Source organism: Rhododendron vialii, chromosome 5a (assembly GCF_030253575.1).
Source record: "Rhododendron vialii isolate Sample 1 chromosome 5a, ASM3025357v1".
Taxonomy (NCBI): Eukaryota; Viridiplantae; Streptophyta; class Magnoliopsida; order Ericales; family Ericaceae; genus Rhododendron; species Rhododendron vialii.
This window is the reverse complement of record NC_080561.1, coordinates 13806297-13825640: the sequence shown is the minus strand read 5'-3', so window position 1 is coordinate 13825640 and position 19344 is coordinate 13806297. Positions and strand designations below refer to the sequence as shown.

At 37.8% G+C, this 19344-nt stretch overlaps 1 protein-coding gene across 3 annotated transcripts; it reads left to right on the top strand.

The window, feature by feature from the left end:
• Positions 1-1505: 1505 nt before the first annotated feature.
• Positions 1506-18671, top strand: LOC131325755 (uncharacterized). Of its 3 annotated transcripts, none has more exons than XM_058358180.1 (14): positions 1506-1786; positions 4334-4410; positions 6487-6645; positions 7368-7581; positions 7972-8058; positions 8197-8336; positions 8726-8806; positions 9272-9336; positions 9665-9840; positions 12325-12455; positions 12560-12647; positions 16407-16620; positions 16841-16947; positions 17868-18671. In XM_058358180.1, the coding sequence occupies exons 1-14, from the start codon at positions 1619-1621 to the stop codon at positions 18360-18362; spliced, it is 2202 nt and encodes a 733-aa protein (XP_058214163.1). In that variant the 5' UTR covers positions 1506-1618; the 3' UTR covers positions 18363-18671. The 3 variants fall into 3 exon arrangements, with proteins under 3 accessions (XP_058214163.1, XP_058214165.1, XP_058214164.1); XM_058358182.1 differs by lacking the exon at positions 17868-18671 and adding an exon at positions 17374-17786 and having other exon boundaries at positions 1511-1786; XM_058358181.1 differs by having other exon boundaries at positions 1740-1786; positions 6509-6645.
• The last annotated feature ends 673 nt before the right edge of the window (positions 18672-19344 follow it).

Here is a 19344-nt window from a genome sequence, read left to right as displayed (position 1 = left end):
TAAGGAACTTGAACTTGAATCAACCAAGAGATCGATCGTCAAAATTTCACGTTTTTCGAGAGAGAACCATAACTGAGTCTTCAAAATGGAGAGTTAACTAGTTGATTAGTCTAGATTAGTATAGATACCTAATTTGTGTGAGTTTAACTACAATGTAGAGAGAGAGAGAGAGAGAGAGAGAGAGAGAGAGAGAGAGAGAGAGAAGTGGCTTCGTTGCCTGATATAATTTAGGGTTAAAAAGTAAAGAAACGACTCAAACAATATATACGATTTTTCCTCTACAATTAAAATTGCACTTTGAGAGAGAGAGAGAGAGAGAGAGAGAGAGAGAGAGAGAGAGAGAGAGAGAGAGAGAGAGAAGTGGCTTCGTTGCCTGATATAATTTAGGGTTAAAAAGGAAAGAAACGACTCAAACAATATATACGGTTTTTCCCCTACAATTAAAATTGCACTTTACCCTCTTAGATTTAACAGTTTATATTGATATAGCATATGGTCAAATAGTCATAAATAATTTATAAAACTAGGTATAAAATCACAATTATTTACTATATGTTACCTATATATTATATATATTTGAAAATTTTAAATATCTCACGTTCTGGTTCGGATAACCCATGATTTTTAAATGAAAAGCCAATCCTAATCCGTATCTCACGGTTTTTTAATTTTTGAATCTGTGTCCGGATCATTAATCCATGAAAAAAAAGAGATACAGATCAATTTGATCCGGATCGATTTCACTATCACCGAATTTTTTGTTCTGCCCTAGTTTGCACCACTCTAGGTAGTGCTGCAAACGAACTGAGCCGCTCGCGAGCGGCTCACAGCTCGGCTCGTTAGTGGCTCGTTCAAGCTCGGCTTGGAAGTCAAACGAACAAGCTCGAGCTGATTTTTTCAGCTCGTTTTGTAAACGAGCCGAGCTCGAGCTAGGATAAACTCGGCTCACGAGCCAGGGTATATACACTTAAGTTAAGGATTTTTATTGTTATTTCATAATTTGTCTTTTCGTTTTCAGTTTCCAGTCAATCAAGGGAGGCGAGAGCATACGCACACCAGCACACCATCCCTCCATAGGAAAATGAAAGATACATACCTTCACAATCAAAATATTTTTGGTTGTATTAGGCCTATGCGAGAATATATATACATTTTTCGTTGGTCTGTTAAGGCTCGTGAACAAGCTCGAGCTCGAGTCAAGCCAAGGCCCGCTCGGCTTGAGCTCGACTCGTTAAGTTTTCACTAAGCTCGAGCTCTTGTTCGTTAAAAACTTAATAACCAAGCTTGAATATAGTAAAACTCGGCTCGGCTCGTTTGCGGCCCTAACCCTAAGCCGCCTCCAAACCATCAACTGCTTGGGCGAAAAAAGAAAACTCAAATAGGCAGGCCCATGAACGAGGAAGTTCGTAAAGCATCAATCGGTGCTCCGATTGACCGGGTCTTATTTTTTATTTTTTTGATCCGCACCGGGTCTTATAACTTCAAGAAGTAGAGTTTTTCCTCCCAAACCCGCCTGAAAAAATTCTCCTCTTCCCGGAGAAACTAGAGAGACAAGATACATACATATATATACGTAGAGAGGCGTTTCCAGGGGAGAGAGAGAGAGAGAGAGAGAGAGATGTGGGTGTTCTATCTGATCTCGCTGCCTCTAACGATGGGCATGGTGGTGTTGACTCTGAGGTATTTCGCGGGACCAGATGTGCCTCGATACGTCCTCTTCACCGTCGGATACACCTGGTTCTGCTCTCTCTCCATCATCATCCTAGTCCCAGCCGACATTTGGACGGTAATACTCTCTCCCTCCCTCTCCCTCTCCCTCTCCCTCTCCCTCTCCCTCTCTCTTTAACAAACACACACACACACACACATATCGTATATATGTATGCGTGCATAATTCATAGCAATTTCTATGAATTAGATCATGTTGCAATTTACAGCATGATCACGGAAACCTGCATTTTTCAGGGAAAAAATGGAAATTAAACCCTAATTTCGACTGGGAACACCGAATTTGGGATTCCTTCTGATCCGTTGGGTAATTCGATATTTTCGTTCTTCAAGTTTTTGGTGGAACAAGGTTGCCAGATGCAGTTCCTTATTGAAAGTTGTGGGACATAAAGATGTTAGGCTCCGTTTGCGTAGAAGTAAATTGCAATTGGAGGGACTTGATGCCTAATTTCAACAAAAGTATTAGGAGTTTTGTCGTAGGTGGCTTGTTTACTTCTTGTAGAAAATGGCTTAGAAGTAGGAAAAATGTGTTTATTGTATAATATGATCCTTAACAGAAAGGATATCATATCACTCCTCTTAAATAGTTATTGAAATCCTTCATGATGGACAGTGGTGTTGTCAAAATCAATATCAAAATTCCTATTTACATGATCTAAGCGGAGTATCAACTATTCTATTGTATATGAAAAATAGTGTGAAATACCTTCATTTGAAATCCACCTGTTCCAAACAGAGCCTCTGTTTCGTAATACTTTGCTATGAAAGACCCCAAGATGTACTTTGCTGGCAGCAGATATCCTATTTGAATGACCTTTCCCAAAAGCTATTGTTAAACCACGGTCTTGGCAATCTTACAATCTCAAAGAAGGGCTAAGAATTCTATTTCGATGTTGTGATAGTAAACCAAAAAGTTATTTCTTGTATCAGATTGTGACTACGGCAAATGTTGATTGATGCTTTAATCTTCCACACAAGCAGTAGCATGTAACGAAAAGGTCATTTTGACAAGTTTGACTCTAGAAAGATGGATATTAAGGAACCCTGAATATTGAAGAACATTTCTTAAACCCAATGTTCGACTGTGATAAGCAATTGCAGGTGGTGGGAGTTGGTATTTCCAAATCTGTGCCCCTAATTCCACCTTCCCATGTCAATATTACATGTGAAAATGGAGTGCTGTTTTGGGTGTTGTATTTATTAAAATTAATTTGAGCGGATGAACCATGAAACAACAAGCTTCGGTTGGGTGTCCAAACTTTGGAAGACAGTGTGCAATGAGTGGCCCAAATCGTTAGCCGGCTTAGAAAAATCAAAGTATAAGTATTCTACTATTGCCATACTATCCCATACTGATGGCTATGATCTGTGCAAAGGAAGACTGTTGAATCAGTGCCTTTCGAATTGCAGTTGAATGCAATGTTTGTCTCCTTAAGTTGGAATTCCCCAGGGCAAGCCTCTCTTAGCTGACTATTGATAACTTGTGGGAAGGATTATTTTCCATTTAAGCACGTGTTGAACATATCGTCTAATATTCTTCTGGTACTTGTTGGGAGATCTGATGTAGTTATTAGTTAAGGTGGTGATTATTAAAAAAAGAGAGGTTATCATGAGTTCAAGGTGAGACCATTTTTTATAGCCCAAATTGAAGAATGGGCTAGTGATGGAACTTGAAGTGGAGCGTGATACAAAACTAGAGGTACATATTAGAAATTGTAGATGGAAGAGGCTTTGCGACTTCGTAACTATTTGAAGCTTCATTTGGGCCTCATTTGTTAGCTTGCTTTTGGATACTTTTATCAGTCTTTAAAAACGTTTTGTCATCAAAGTAGTTTCGTAGTTCCTAGAGCTTTAGACCATGGACTTCAGAGTTTATTTCACGGTTGTGGAGTTTGTTAGTAAGACTTGCATACCTTAGTTGGTCAAAATTTAGTTGATGAGTGTGATCTAGAAGTGTTCTTGAGCAGCAAGTAAGTCTGAAGTTTTAGTTGTTTTTGAAGGGATTTTAGGTAAGTTTTGTAAATTATTTGTGCTCTTCTTTTTTACTTTCAGTAAACGACTAGGGTACTTCTATCGGCAACTATATTAATGCTCCCTGACATTACTCTTTTCAGCTTCGGAACTGTGGCCCTGTTGATTCCTGGTCAACCCCAATCCCTTTGCATATCACTTTAGTTACCTTTCAAAAAATTGCTTGGAAGAAACTTCTAACGTATAGATTACAATTCTGATTATTCTTCAACCAACCCTTGTAATCTACAACCTTTGCAGTTTAGTTCTATCTGACGGGAGCCTAACTTTTTAGGCTTTCCTCGCCCTAAAGCCACTGCAAAACCAGTTGTAGGCAGCTCTTAATCTCAGCTTCCTTAGACAGCCCTGCATCACAACTTCAATTAGTTCGTAGAATCCAAACGGAGGCTTTTTTTTTTTTTCTTATCCGGAATTTATGATATGATGGAAATGACTTTACCTAACATGAGTGGAAATAAACATACTAGAAGATTTTTGAGTTATCTGAACTTGAGCTACAGGCATTTGAATGTGGTGGTGCTTAAAATTTGGTTTGTGTTATGGAGTAACTGACCCATCTTTCATTTTGTTGCAGACAATAATTGGTCGTGAGAATGGAGGAATCTCTTTCTTTTGGAGCTGGTCATACTGGAGTACTTTTTTACTTACTTGGTATGCTTTCGGTTTTTATATTTGCTACTTGTCTGACCTAGTTAAAGACTGTGAACTATGTAAGATGGTCTCAGGTGCGGATTTATACCTTGGGGTATGCCACATCGAACTCCAAGTTTTAGGTTACACAGACTAAGCAAAAAAGTTTCAAAACATTAGATAAGAGTAAGGGGATGCGTCGTCTAATAAACAAATGACATAAATGATAAACTAAATTTTGGTTTGGATGTCTCGTAGCACATGGAATGATTTTAGTGATATTGCATTGACTAGGTGCTCTTTTAGTGGTATTAGACAACATTTTTTCATGTAGTTCTTATTCTCAATCAACTTGACAAAGGATTTTCATTTTTGGTTTGGTACATAACTTGTTTGGCAGTATCCAATGTATAAAAATAGTAAATCCCAACTACCATTAAACGAGTAGCTCTGTTCTTCCTTTTATCTTAACCCATGTTAGTTTGCCCTGTTCTCCTATGGTTACCCTTGTGGAAATTCCACTAACTCCTTCCACTATATTAAAATTGTCTTAGCAAGTTAGTGTTTGACCATCGTATTGGTTGTCATTTTATCTCCACTTCTTGGTGCCTTGTAATTTTATTATTTCTTCCATTAGCCAGGTGTCCATCTTTTGTTTTGCGTGCCTTCTAATGGGATACGAAACCAGACGTCCATCTGGGACTCTTCTTTTGACCTTGTTTCTTTAATAATGCTGGTTCTTAGCCACCCAATATTATGTCAAGTTCATGGTTTGTGTCATAAAAAGCGTTAGTATGCTAGAAAGTTTTAGTTAACTCATTGAGCTTACTTGAGACTTGAAACCAAGGTTCTGAATACCGTATTGGCTATCGTACCGTTTTTATTATAGGTATAGTATGTACCGGTATGGGTATGTTATCGGGTACCGTTTCGGATTTCCCGTTAAAAGTTAATATGTAAATATATATAGTACATTTACTTGTAAACTTGCTTTCGTTTACTGAATCACTCAAACCAATTACTGATATATAAAGAAATACAGCTTATTATGTTCTTGTTTCCTCATAAACAAAGAAATACAGCTACCATTGTATAATAACTATGTGTTGCAACAGATGCCTTCCTTTCTTTCCAACGCTAATTCCACTATGCTCCCCTTATTTTCCTATGAGCGCCTCTCTCTCTCTCTCTCTCTCTCTCTCTCTCTGCCTGCAAGAGGGATGGCAGCTTAATCTCATCTCCCTCGCATTGCTCTGAATCTGCAAGGAAGGTTAAGCTCATCCCTTCAAACCAGATCGACACGATGTTCCATCGCTGATTTTTGGTAAGCCAGAAGTAATCAATCATGGCTTGATCTGTTTCTAAACTCGATTTTGCTTCAGAACTTTTTTGTTGTCACCGATTGGATTTACTGGCGGAACTTGCTGGTAAAGTCTGAAACATAGCGAAACTCTCCGGTACCGAAGGTAAATGTCGGAAAATGAAGCGGAACAGAATCAGACCTTGAAAGTACCGGTTTCTTCCAAAAATGGGACGTACTGGCCGGTAGGGAACGGTATTAACAGCCCTGCTTGAAACATCCTGCCTAAGTGTTAAAGCATTTACTTGTTTTTGGATGTGATAATTGCCGATGTAGGAGAAACTGGAACATAAGTTATGAAACTAGTCATTCTTCTGTGTTTGTTGGCCTCAAAATTTCCTTACTTATCTATGTATATTCTTGTTTTCGTAAGTTGAATTGGTGTATTCATGTTTTGTAAAGGTCTTGAGTCCTTTCTGAGAGTTTTCTTTTTGTTAAATATGGATCTATCATTTGCCCTTGCATTTGTTTCATCATTTAAAACAGTTAATTAGCGAAAGCCAATCAGGATAAGCACTAGAAATGTAAGGGCTTAATTCCAATTCTGACTGTTGATGATGATAAAGGTTACTTCTCTTTCTGTTCCTCTTATGGTTGTCCTAACTTCTGTGTTTCCTTTGCCATTTCTTTGTCTTCATATGCTAAGATGCCTAAGGGATTAAGGTACTCTTTTAGCAGTTTCATTGGTAACATACACATATTCTCATAGAGTTGTATGAAACTATTTCTCTAAGCAGGGCCGTGGTGCCTATAATTCAGGGGTATGAAGATGCTGGGGACTTCACAGTGGCAGAAAGATTGAAGACAAGTGTACATGCAAACTTAATCTTCTACCTCTGTGTTGGTTCTATTGGTCTTTTTGGACTTGTACTGCTCATTATTTGGCACAAAAGCTGGTTTGTTCTTCACCTTCTAGACTAAATGTTGTTCTTTCTGTCATGAGTCCTAAGTTTTTAGGATCCTCTCTGCTGATTAGACTTAGTGCTCAATTGGCATGTTTACAAGTTTCGCTAATGGTGCAGTGTGATAAGACATGAATTGGAGGGTTTATTCTGAATTGTCGTTGTCTGCAAAGGATGGAAAACATTTGATTTTTTGCACCTATCGGCTTCTGATGCAACTGTCTTTACATTGTCTTTGGTTTCATCTGCACTGCCACTATTTGTTTTGTTGTTTGGGGAGAAGAAGAGAAAGTGTATAGGGTGTTAATTATGGATTGAAAACCTCGCTCTTGAAGTGAGTCCTCTTCCCTTAGTGGGAGGAAGAGTTCATGTGTTATTATATTAGTATATCATCTCTTGACACAAGAATACATTAACCAATGTGCTACAAGACTAACGACTACTAATAATATTCTAACATGTTTGAAATGTTCTATGCTGGAACCATTTGATTAACTCGTCACTCTGTTCTGTAGTATCAACATTGCCTTGTGGCGTTTTCATGTTTGGAGTAATAAATATTCTCCGTGTTATGGTTGAGTTCAGTTTGTATGGATGGTGGCTTTAAGCTGTTAGTGGACACCTACTTATTTGCCTTTTTAACCACAAGCATTGCATGGTTTAACGTGTGTAGCCTTTTTCTTCCCTGTTGTCAAATCTTGATATTGTATTTGCAGGAGTGGTGGGATTCTGGGTTTTGCGATGGCTTGCTCAAATACTTTTGGACTTGTTACTGGTGCATTTCTTCTTGGCTTTGGTTTGAGTGAGATTCCAAAGAGCATCTGGAAAAATGCTGATTGGACTATCCGTCAGAAGATTCTTTCTCATAAAGTGGCTAAAAGGGCTGTGAAACTTGATGATGCTCATCAAGAACTTTCAAATGCTATTGTAGTAAGTTTTATCCCCTGATGACAATTTTAATGGTTTTACTTATGTATTTGCTCTACTCTCTCTCTCTCTCTCTCTCTCTCCATGATCGTAATTCCTGAGGAGGAACAAAATAGCATACTCTCATAACTAAGCTGATGTTTCAACATGCTAGTACTGCAATTATACGTGTGTACCAAGAAACGTAGAGCTTATACAGCTCAAGTGTTCTTAGGGGAGGTGAATATAGTTGTTCCAGTGTTCAGCATAATAGAAAGGCCTTTTGTTGTATCAGTTCTTTGTTCTTCATTTAGTTGCGTCCACAATTATTCGAAGCATATGAATTTTGAGCTATATCATGTCCTGGATTTTTTTTAATCTTTCGTGACAAATTTTGATGCTTCAATGCATTAGGTTTCCCAAGCAACTTCAAAGCAAATGTCCAAGCGTGATCCTTTGAGACCCTACATGAGTGTTATTGACAAAATGTTGCTTCAGATGGTAATTACACTTCTTGTGCATGCCTGAGGTGTTTTATGTTTCGAAATTCTTGTGTATGTGCACCAAGCTTTTTCCAAAACGAACGTGCTACTCTGTGCTTTCTTTATTTTTTAACGAATACTCTCATTCTGCTGCTAGTTTAGTGAAGATCCATCTTTCAAGCCACAAGGTGGAAGACTAGGAGAAAATGATATGGATTATGATACTGATGAAAAATCAATGGCTGCTCTTAGGCGTCAATTGAAGATAGCTCGAGAGGAGTACTATAGATGCAAAAGGTACACAGTTTCTAAGTAAACAACTTAATTGCCTTTTTGGGTTTTCTGTTTTGACCTAATCCTTCTGAAATTTGAAGGTTGAGTCCCCTAGCATACCCGGATTTTCCTTTGTCATGTATGTTTATGTATTTTGTTTTTTGTTGTTCACTTTGTCTATACTAGTTATGATATCATCGAAGGCTCACCTGCATTGGCTTATATTTTATCCATTTGTTTTAAGGTGGTTGTGATCATTTAATTCCAACGTCATTTTCATTCCAGCCTTCTCCTCGCTTTGTGTGTCTCAAAGCTTCAGCCTTCACACCTCTCGCAGTAGCTTGAATTTTAATTATGCTAGATGGAATCCAAGTGCAACATAGCGAACATAAATTTGTAACTATCTTTTGCAGTGAATATATGAACTCCGTGACAGAAGCCCTTGAGTTGGAGGATACAATGAAGAATTACGAGCATCGCCATGCCATTGGATGGTTTGCTCTTAATCCATACCATCTTGGCATCTTCTTTTTCAGTTTTTCTTCTCTTTGTTTTCCTTTTTTCTTCTTGTTCTTTCTTTCATCTGGTGATGTCTTCCAATATTCTGCTGTCTATTTTAAAAATGAGACACGTGAACTATACAGGAGATAAGGCCGATTTGGTCCGCTAAATTGCCCAATCTTTTTATTTGTGATCATCACTTGGTTTGCCAATTCTTGTTGCTGATTATCTCTCTTGTACCATATGTGTTTTGTGAGAAAAAATATTTCCGTGCCTTTTTTCTTATGATGAAAGTGAAACAAGGATAAGTAACCTTTTCTTTCATTAAATTTCTCTCTGTTTACCTGCATTTTGTCTCTCAAAGCGGATACCACCCAGAACCTTAGTTTTCTTGGGTACTAACTCCTAGTTTGTCTATTCATTTTCAAATATAATATCTCAATTTTGTAAATTTGCAGGAAATACGTGTCAAGCTTCAGGGGTGAGCGAGCAGGCAGGCTAGGGTCGTTTCTAGATATGATTGGTAAATATCAATGTTATTCTTGAACTAAATCATGCTATCAATTGCATTTGAAACAGTTTTCATTTCTGTAACTCTGGGATTATCATGCCATTCAGATGGATAGATTCATTTGGTGTTTGTGATAGGCAGAGTAGGTCCCTGTTTATATCAGTTGACTCGTGTTGGTACTGTAGCTTCTGTTGTCTAGGTTGCCTTTTGTTATGTTTCTCGTGCATAAGCCCTAACTAGAAACAAGGTTTGCACTTCCTTTGGTTCATTTGGCGTATGATACAATTTGCTCATTCTTGCATAAATAACAACTCTAATCTTAATCGGTAACTCCTTGCAGAGTTGGTTTGGCGGTGTATTCTTAGGATGCAACTTCAGAAAGTCTTAGCCGTGATACTTGGTTGCATGTCAGCTGCAATTCTTCTGGCTGAGGCTACTATATTGCCAAGTGGAGTTGATTTATCTCTATTCTCTATTTTAATAAATGCTGTAGGAAAGCAGGAAGTGCTTGTGCAGGTAAATATTGTATGAGTTTTAGTAAGAATAAATATTTCTTTTATTTGCAAAATATCTACCAATATCAAATGTTCGGATGCTTGTCAAAGCTTGAACGACTAACATAGTCTGACTTGATTTGACTATGGAAACTTCAACTATATCATCATGACATTCCTGGAGTAGTCTTCTGCAGTGCCAAGTTACTCTTCTGCTTAATGCTTTTAGGGAGTGTTTTAATGCTGCATGAATCACATAGCAACGCCTATAATTCCTAGATAGCCACAAAGAACACCGTATTGTTATTACACTATATATGGTTGTAGAGAACATCACTAAGGGTTGCTCGTCGCACACCTATCTGGTTACAGAGTTTTTCTGGGAAACAATATTTAGAACTTCCTTAAATTAACAGTAATTTTATGTTAAATGTGGAGGCTAAATTAGAAGATCCGGAGGTAATCTTGTAGAAATTTGAAATTCCAGAATAAGTTTTCTGTTTTTGATATTGGCTAGTTGAGGGAAAAGGATTAGCATCTCTTGGTCTTCATCTTTTTGGCGGAACCTAAGGCCTAAAGTTATGAAGGCTTTCCAAAGATGCTTTAAAGGATCACCTTCCGGTTGAAAGGGTTCTGGAGTGAATGGGTTATTAGGAAGGAAAGGCCTGGATAGATTAATTTCCTTTACTGCTTTAGTTGTTGGTCATGGGGAGTTTATTCGTTTTCGGGAAGATGTATCGAGTGGGGAGTCTTCATTTGCTTCTTTCTTTCCTATTGGTTGCTGGGCTCTTTATTTCTCGTATCCAATTTGTTGAGAATTTGCGGTTCTTTAGAAATCTTAACGAGTGTGAAATTGGTGAACTTGTTTCCATCTTAGCAAATCCTTAGTGCCTGCACGGACATTGGCTCATAGAAACTTAATACAATGATACTGTTGAAAGGAGAAGACCGAATTGTGCGTTATAGCCTCGAAACTATGTTTTCGAATCGGGATACATATCGCGTATTGTAGGATATGTTAGCAAAAACTAATACTTCTATACAATTAAAATCTAGTTATACCGAATTACAAGCTAAAAATCTTCTGTTATACGAAAAGTAAGTTTTTGGAATGAAAACATTTCAAGTCTCCCAAGTGGGGTCTATAACATTGAGATTTTCTTGAGCCTTGATCGAAATATGTTCTTCCTTCCATTCGAGCTCTAATAGATTGAGTTTTGGTTTTCTTTAAATGGTTTGAAGGTTGCCATAATTAGATCAAATATTTAAAACGTTTTTGAGGTTCCGCTTCTTAAAATATGGTATGACCTTTTTTTGATACGTAATTGTAAGATTCGTACTGAATCGTGATGCGTGAATGTATCGTAGGATACGTGGTCATATCGTTGTATTTTTATACAAAAAGGATACGGGGTGGGATACGTAGTGTTTTTGGAAGGAGACAATACAAATCGTAGAATACGTACCCTGTATCCTGTATCGTAGGATTTTAACAACCATAGCCTCAACAGTGTTATGTGCAAGGATTATGGGAAAAAATGGATCATATTTCTTCAGTGTCCCCTTCCATTATCTTTATGATGGAGAGTTGTTGAAGTGGCAGGGGTTTATTTGGTAATTCCTTCTTGTTGTGAACATTTGTTGGGCATTGAGTTTGGGGATTTTGGATCTACCGAAAAGCGCGGAGCCGGGGATGCTTTGAGAGAGTGGTGGCTTCAGTCGTTTAGTCTATCTGGCTTGAAAGGAATTCAAGAATCTTTTAGGAGAAGGTTGATGATAATTAATAGCATTTGGGAGAAAGTTTGGTTCCTGGCATCTACTCAATTCAAAGGGGTCCTTATATTTTCTACTTCCAATTATTTGAGAGCCATTTGTATGTTAGAGAGATCTGGGTCTTATCTGTTTTGTTGGTAGACTTCTTATTCTCCCTTTCTGTACCTTGCATTTTTATTCGGGTATATTTATTTGCCAAATAAAAAAAAAGGAAGCGAACGTGAAAGACAGTGTGTTTGCATATAATTGTGGACCTTTTTAAAGAACTGGAAGTCTGAAAAAGATTAGATACTGGTGTTTTGGATTGATCCTTGGGGCTAAATGTTGATTGTCTTTCTGTTCCCAAGGTAAACAGGTGTTAATTGCTCTTGATCCCTGGGGAGGGTTTCCTCCTGCATGCTTTGTCCCTATGATCTGGCTAAAGTGGGAATGACAACTAATAATTAAATCTGTAATATCTCTAGGTTTGGTAATTTTAAACAATTGAAGGGACAAAAAACAATTGAAGGTGCTCACTTGAGTCCTTGACCTAATGTTTGCCTACTCTCTTCCCTAGTTTTGATCTAGTTAAGGTGCTGCGTTGTTTTGACTCTTGAATGATATACTTAAAGTCAGACCATCTATTCCTGCTTGCAGTTTTTGGGGGCTGTAGCCTCTTCCCTGACATCATCTCTCATCTATTCCTGGCATTCTACTTGTAGCGCTTTTAATTATTATAAGTTTTTGTTTGCAGGTGGCCGCCTTCATTCCCCTCATGTATATGTGCATATGCACTTACTATTCCTTGTTCAAAATTGGAATGTTGACATTCTACTCATTCACTCCGAGACAAACAAGTTCAGTCAGCTTGCTTATGATATGCTCGTATGTTTTTCCTGTTTTTTATTTAATGGAAGACTGTTCCAACTCTGAGTTCTATACTCTTCACAGAATAATAATTTGTAATTTGCACTCAATGTCTTTTCCAGGATGGTTGCACGCTATGCGCCTCCAATTTCCTACAACTTTCTTAATCTAATTCGTCTTGATGTGGACCGCAAAACCATCTTTGAAAAGGTCAGCCGTTCTTTATACATTTCTTGGTTGTCAGCTTGTTTTACTGGGAAGACGAGGCATGTTTCTAACTATGTCTTAATTTCTGATACAAATCTAGCATCCATTCATCAGTTCTGCACAATAGTTGATATTTTTAATTATTGCTATGGCTGATTGGCTCCATCAGGCGTAATGGGATGGGCTGGTACTTTTGGATTGAAAAAAAGAGCTTTCTTCCATGTATTTGACAACCCACCCAAACCCAATCAATGACCTTACCCCAAAGTCCATGTTATGAACACTATGGTTAGTGCCAGAGCGCGACGTGGCCTGCGTCTAACCAGCATCAAGCCAAATGAGCCCCCTAGTTCTTGTTTGGGTTCAGTGTTCTCTCGTACATTAATCAATTAACTCAACCTTTTTATAGTGCGAAGTATCAAATATTTCTTATATACCTGTATGTATTTTGTGATGATGAATTAATTTAAATTTGCTATGTGTTGAATGGACCAAGTACACCACTTCGTTGATGGTTGTGCCAAATTCATTTCCTGAAAGCAATGAACACGCTCCTACTAAGCTCAAAACTGACGATGCTGCAGAAAAGTAGGCTTTTGGGTGATTTTAATTGATTTTTCTGGGTTGACAAAGCGGAAACAAGATAGAGATGTTTACAGGTTGTATGTAGCAACCAAAGAGGCAGAGTCAAGGTTGTGAATACCGTTCCGTACCAGCCAGTACATACCGGTTTTGTGAGAAAATGGTACTCTAACCCTACAATACCGTCCTGGCCTCAACACCGGGCCTTTCCGGTCGGTACCGGAAATTTTGGACAATATCGGTCGAGATGATTTCGGCTGGAATTTTGCAAAGCCTTGATTCGCACCCCTACCTGTCGTCCTTACCTCTCTTCTCTCCTTCGTCTCTGGCGACTGTCCACGTTCTCTTGCCTCCGACGACCTTCCATGTACTCTCATCTCCGGCGAACTTCCAAGTACTCAGGCCTCGCTCTCTCTCATTGTATCTGTTAGGGCAATTTGAAGGATACAAGTAATTTGGGGGGACTGAGTTTTTCTAGATCAATACACTTGTAATAAAAGAAGATAGGATGGTAAGCCAAGGCACTTCGTGAAAATACGAAATTACCCCTCATAGGATTTCCCTTGTAGTTTGATTTGAAGGATATGGTCGTCATTTCGCCTTGTTTGAAAGATCTAAAAGAATGTTGGATGGCTAGCCAAGCCACAATGTGAAATTACCAATTTGTCCTTGTAGTTTGTCAATGGTGGAGTTAAGATATGAGGGTATTTTAGGCATTTCAGTGTTTAGGTATTTCGCTTAGTCAAGAAGAAAAGGAGGTAAAAAAAATCTTTCTTTTCCCTAATTTAAGGGATATTGTTTTTTATAGGTACAAAAAAAAAACTTTCTTTTCCCTAATTTAAGGCAAGCCAAGCTACCATGTTAAAAGACAAAATTACCCTTGTAGATTTCGTCTGTCAAATGTTTTTTGGATGTCTTGAGGTTATTTTAGGTCCTACTTTGCTTAGTCAAGAAGAAAAGGCTTTTCGAGGGTATTTTAGATATTTTGGGTCCTCATTTGCTTAGTCAAAAAGAAAAGACTTTTTGGGGATATTTTAGCTCCTACTTTGCTTAGTCAAGAAGAAAAGGCTTTTTCAAGGGTATTTTAGGTATTTAAGGTCCTCATTTGCTTAGTCAAGAAGAAAAGGCTTTTCGGGGGTATTTTAGGTCCCCTTTTGCTTAGTAAAAAAGAAAAGGCATTTCATGGGTATTTTAGGTCTCTCTTTGCTTTGTTAAGAAGAAAAAGCTTTATACATCTTCTCAATCTAACCATTAGAAAGAAAGAAATATCTCTCTCTCTCTCTCTCGTTCCTCCTAGATCTCCCCCGATCTCTCTCATCGATCCCTCTATAATTCAAATGAAGATAGACACATCAATTTCTCAATCGTAGATTCGTACACACGAAGAAAGAAGCAACTATGTGGTCAGATTCTCTTAGATTTCATAACCCTAGACTATGATTTTGTTAGAACTTCTTCAAATCATAAGTATTTTGAGTGGTCTCTTCTTTCTGGGGTTTTCTTATTGTTTTACTTTTATGGTTCTGTTTTTTTCAACATTAATGTTTGATAGTTTGTTGTGTGCTCTCAGCAAACCGAGCTCTAATTTTGTTCGATATTTTTTGAGAAAGGCTCTCTTGCGGCAAGGTTTTATAGTTATTTTCCAAAACACACAGACGAAAAAGCCTCATTATTTGCACAGTTTTAGAATCTAATCCATGACATTATCTTGATTATTGTTGCTATTGTTTGAGAAGGAATTTATATTTTAATCCGAAGACCTATTTCTTTAATCTATGTTTATGCAATGTTTAATTTGTTCTGATGGAATCAGATATACCGTTCCTTATGATCGTTTTTTTTTAACAAGGTTGAGCTATTTGTGACTCTCTTTAGTTTTAGTGCATATGTTGAATTAATGCTATGTTTGGATTGATTTTTGAAAAAAAATTTGAAAAATAGTAGGGGTAATAAGTGAAGAGAGATAGAGAAATTTTGGAAGTAGGGAGAATCTAGAGGGAATTTTTTGAAAAATTCTTTTTGAATTATAAAGAGAACAAGGCATAATACTTGCATGATCTATGAAATTACAATAGTCTTAATTAATTATTTGAGTCTACAAAATTAAAAAATATTTTGGTACTCCAAAATAGTGTTCTATATGTTATTTTTTCCGTACAAGAACTCCTTTTGTATTGCTTATAAAATACTATCTTTTTTTTTTCTTTTTTGTAAAAATGACCTTTCATCCAATTACTTACTCTTACGACTTCTTTATTTCCATAACAATATCTTAATTTGAACTATCTTACATACATGAACAGTTAGTAGTTACACCAATGAGCACACAAACGTAGAGTTACACTAGTATACATAAATAGATGTACTCTCTCTGTTTTACTTTGAGAAAGAAACGGATAGTGGTTTAGTTTTAGTGGTCCTATTAGAATTTGCCACGTGATGTTTTGGGACATTGTGCCAAGGACTTTAAGCCCATTATGCACTTATTGCAGGGTTTTTGAAATAATTCAACCAAAAAAAAAAGCACCGAAAAGAAAATAAGGTTTATGGGGAAGGAAGAAAGGGAGGAAGTAGGACTTTGGAAGAAGAAAATTTGTATTGGGACTCTAATATTTTAGAGATTTGATAGGGTACAACACAACACACCTATTTTGCTCTTTTATTTTTACGTATATATATATGAAAAAATTATAGCGAGCAATCCAAAACGGTACCCGGTTTTATACCAGTACCGTTTCGTACTGTACCAATAACAAAACAAAACGGGTACCTTGTCCGGTACGGTATTCAGAACCTTGGGTAGAGTACAGAGAATGAAAATACAGGGTTTTTGGTGCCCTGGGAATGAAAATCCCGTGACCAAAAAAATGGGGCTATTCGACTTCTTATGGTTGTAGGATTTGATTTAGTAAGAAGTAATCTACAAACTTGTGAAACTTGTGTTCATGGACACAGGATTTTAAGAAGTAATCACAAACTTGTGAAACTTGTGTTCAACGACACAGGATTTTGGTGAATGGTGAGTTGGCAATTACTAGTCTAGTGCGTAAAATACTAGGTGAATGCTCAAAAAATAGGAAATAGTAGGTGAGGATTTATTGTGAACATAGAAATCTCACACCTTTGCTTCTCTTGACTGTTATAAAATTTGTAAGTGACAAATCTTGGCTTTATGTGCAGAGAATGGGAAATATTGATGATGCTGTACCTTTCTTCGGGAAAGGATTTAACAAGATCTACCCTCTTATCATGGTTATATACACGATAGTGATTGCCAGCAATTTTTTTGATCGGGTCATTAAGTACTTTGGAAACTGGAAGATATTCAGGTTGCAGAGTGAATCTGAAGATCTAGACGGATTTGATCCATCGGGCTTGATGATTTTACAGAAAGGTGTGTAAACTGAGATCATGGTCCTCAATTGCTGGTAGAACATGCTTTGGCATCCTGATGTCCATATGCATTTGAAATTCACGGCTTTTCTCGCTTGCACTACAGCAGTTATGGAAGTGAAGAGCTGACAAATAAATGAGATCAGTTCTCTTGATATTTCTTTGTATCAATATCCACTTATGAAAATATTAATTCATTTCCCCTTATTTTTTCTGTTCAGAACGTTCTTGGCTTGAACAAGGACATAAAGTAGGCGAGCTCGTTATTCCACTAGCAAGGAATTTCAACAATGCAAGTATGGATCTTGAGTCTGGCAGCAACAGCAAGGTATGCATTAATTCCTGATGATGTTAGGTCGTTTCCTTATCTTGTTTTATTTGATGCAATACCATTTTTCTCTTTTGAAAAGGGCTGCAATACCAATTTAATGTGCAGTTTTTCTTGGGGATGCCAAAAGTATTTATGCTTCCAATTTATTCCATTTAGGATGCTTTTAACCGGGGATATCCTTTTGGATTGGTGCAATTAGTGAAAATGGATCTATTGTGCCAATTCCTCTGCAATTTCTATCAAGTCTTGTTTAATTAGATATTGACATTTTGATCATACCTCTGACCTCCCACCTCGATGGTCTGTCAACACAAAGAAGTGTCCATCTTAAAATTGGTAGTAGAAGGTTTCAAATTTTTTCCTGGGGAACTCATTTCATAAATTATTTATTTGTTATTTTTCTTGATTCTTCCATTGATACAGAAACTAAAACAATGTTGTTATAGAGACCACACTGTTTACTGGAGTGAAGGGATGTCTTGAATTGTCATCTATCACTCAAGTGTGCCAAACATTTGGGATGCTATTTTGTTGGAGTGGACGGGATACAAAGTTAGTCCCGTCAAACTTGTAATCTTTCTCTGTCCCAATTATTAAGTAATTACCAGGGTTAAGTCCTGTGAGCAGCGAAGATTAATTATTGGTTCACCTGTTGAGAGAAGTTTGAGGTTCTGGCCACTCTAAACTAAGCTCAAGTGGTTTGTATTTTGGACTCTTTTATAATGAACTTTGGTAAGGACAGACCAAACAAAATCATTCTAGGTTTGGATGTGGCCAGTCATGTCTGCAGTGACCACATCCACAGTGGAACACGCTGATATTGGCTCTAGCAAGATTTCATGCTTAATTCTTTTCTCTTGTTATTCCACAATAATAAACTCAATTTGCATATTACTTGGAAATGGTGTTTGGATAAGGTGGCTGTTGAAATGAAAGCAACCTCTAGTTTGATAGAGGATCGACAGACAGACATCGTAAAACCTTCAAGAGGAGAAGCCCAGCATCAACACAACAGAGAAACATTTGGCAGAAAGTATACGGCCGTAAGAACACAACAGACAACTCAAAACTTACCCGAGAAAAGCAGAGCTGCCTTTGATGCCAATGTGTCTGATACAGGCAACTCTCAGACTACACCGGTGGGACCCTCTTCTGGAATAGCCTCAACGTGGCAATCTATGAAAAGCGGTTTCCAAAATATCAAGTCCAATATTGGAGCCAAGAAATTCCTTCCATTGCGCCAGGTTGAAGATACGAAGCACTCCCGAGTTTCCTCCTCTGAATCACTTGATGAAATATTCCAGAGATTAAAGCAGCCTGCTGTGGAAAATAGAGCTTATGTCGACGACGACAATAATGATGATTATGATGAGCATGCAATGGATGTCAAGAAGCCAGGGCCCGCCAGGTGATGTACATCAGTTTCTTAGTGCACAGCTAACCAAAAGGCCTTGTGCAGCCAGTAAGGGTCTAAATTTTGTTTCAAAACACCATGAGAAATATACACATGCATTACTTGTATACAAGAAAACTGAACCCGCATATCTGGGTCCAATTTATATGTAGCTGGGGAACACTGGAGGCTTGTAACTGTTTGTCACCAGCGACGCAACAATTTTACCTGTCAGTGGCTGCAATTGCAATAGTCATGTCAATGGATACAATTTTTTTTCCCCGAATGTGAAAAGGAAGTGGTAGTTATTGAAATCCATCGTGTTGTAGATGTTGGTTACAAAGTCGGTGCATTATTGTATGGCTTTTTTCTCTTTAATCTCAATAATTGGAGAGAGGGTCTCCTTTTTGCGCAAGAGCTTGGGTTTACGCGAATTCAGTTGGAAGGTGACTCGCAGCAAATTGTAAATCTGATCCAGAAAAAGGAAGAGTCGAATTCGTTAGTTGGTGTGATTATACAAATTGAGTGGTTTTGAAGAATTGAAGGTGAGTTTTGTGAGGAGAGGTGGCAATTCTGTGGCGCACATTGTGGCCAAGAATGCAGTGAGAGGGAGGGGCCCGCCCCCCCCCCCCCCCCCCCCCCCGGCTTTTTGTTCCTCTTTACGAGGACGATAGCCCCTTTGATGTGTTGGTTACTTTTTCCTATCAATGATACTATCCTAACCTTTAGCAAAAACAAAAAAAAACGGGTATATCTTGGTTGATATTGTGGTAGTTCTATGATGCTGCCATGGATTTTGGGAAGCTTGGACCCAAAATCATTTATAGCATTCTCCTTAGTGGGAGATGAAGTTCAAATGTGAACGTGGAATTATCTGTAGTTTCAGATCTCTTGGCGGCCTTTTTCAGATATTCTTGTGACCAATTTACATTTTTGCTTTTACCACTTTGTTTTCGTTAAACTGCAATTCAATGTAGAAAAAGAGTGCTAAATATTCCTCT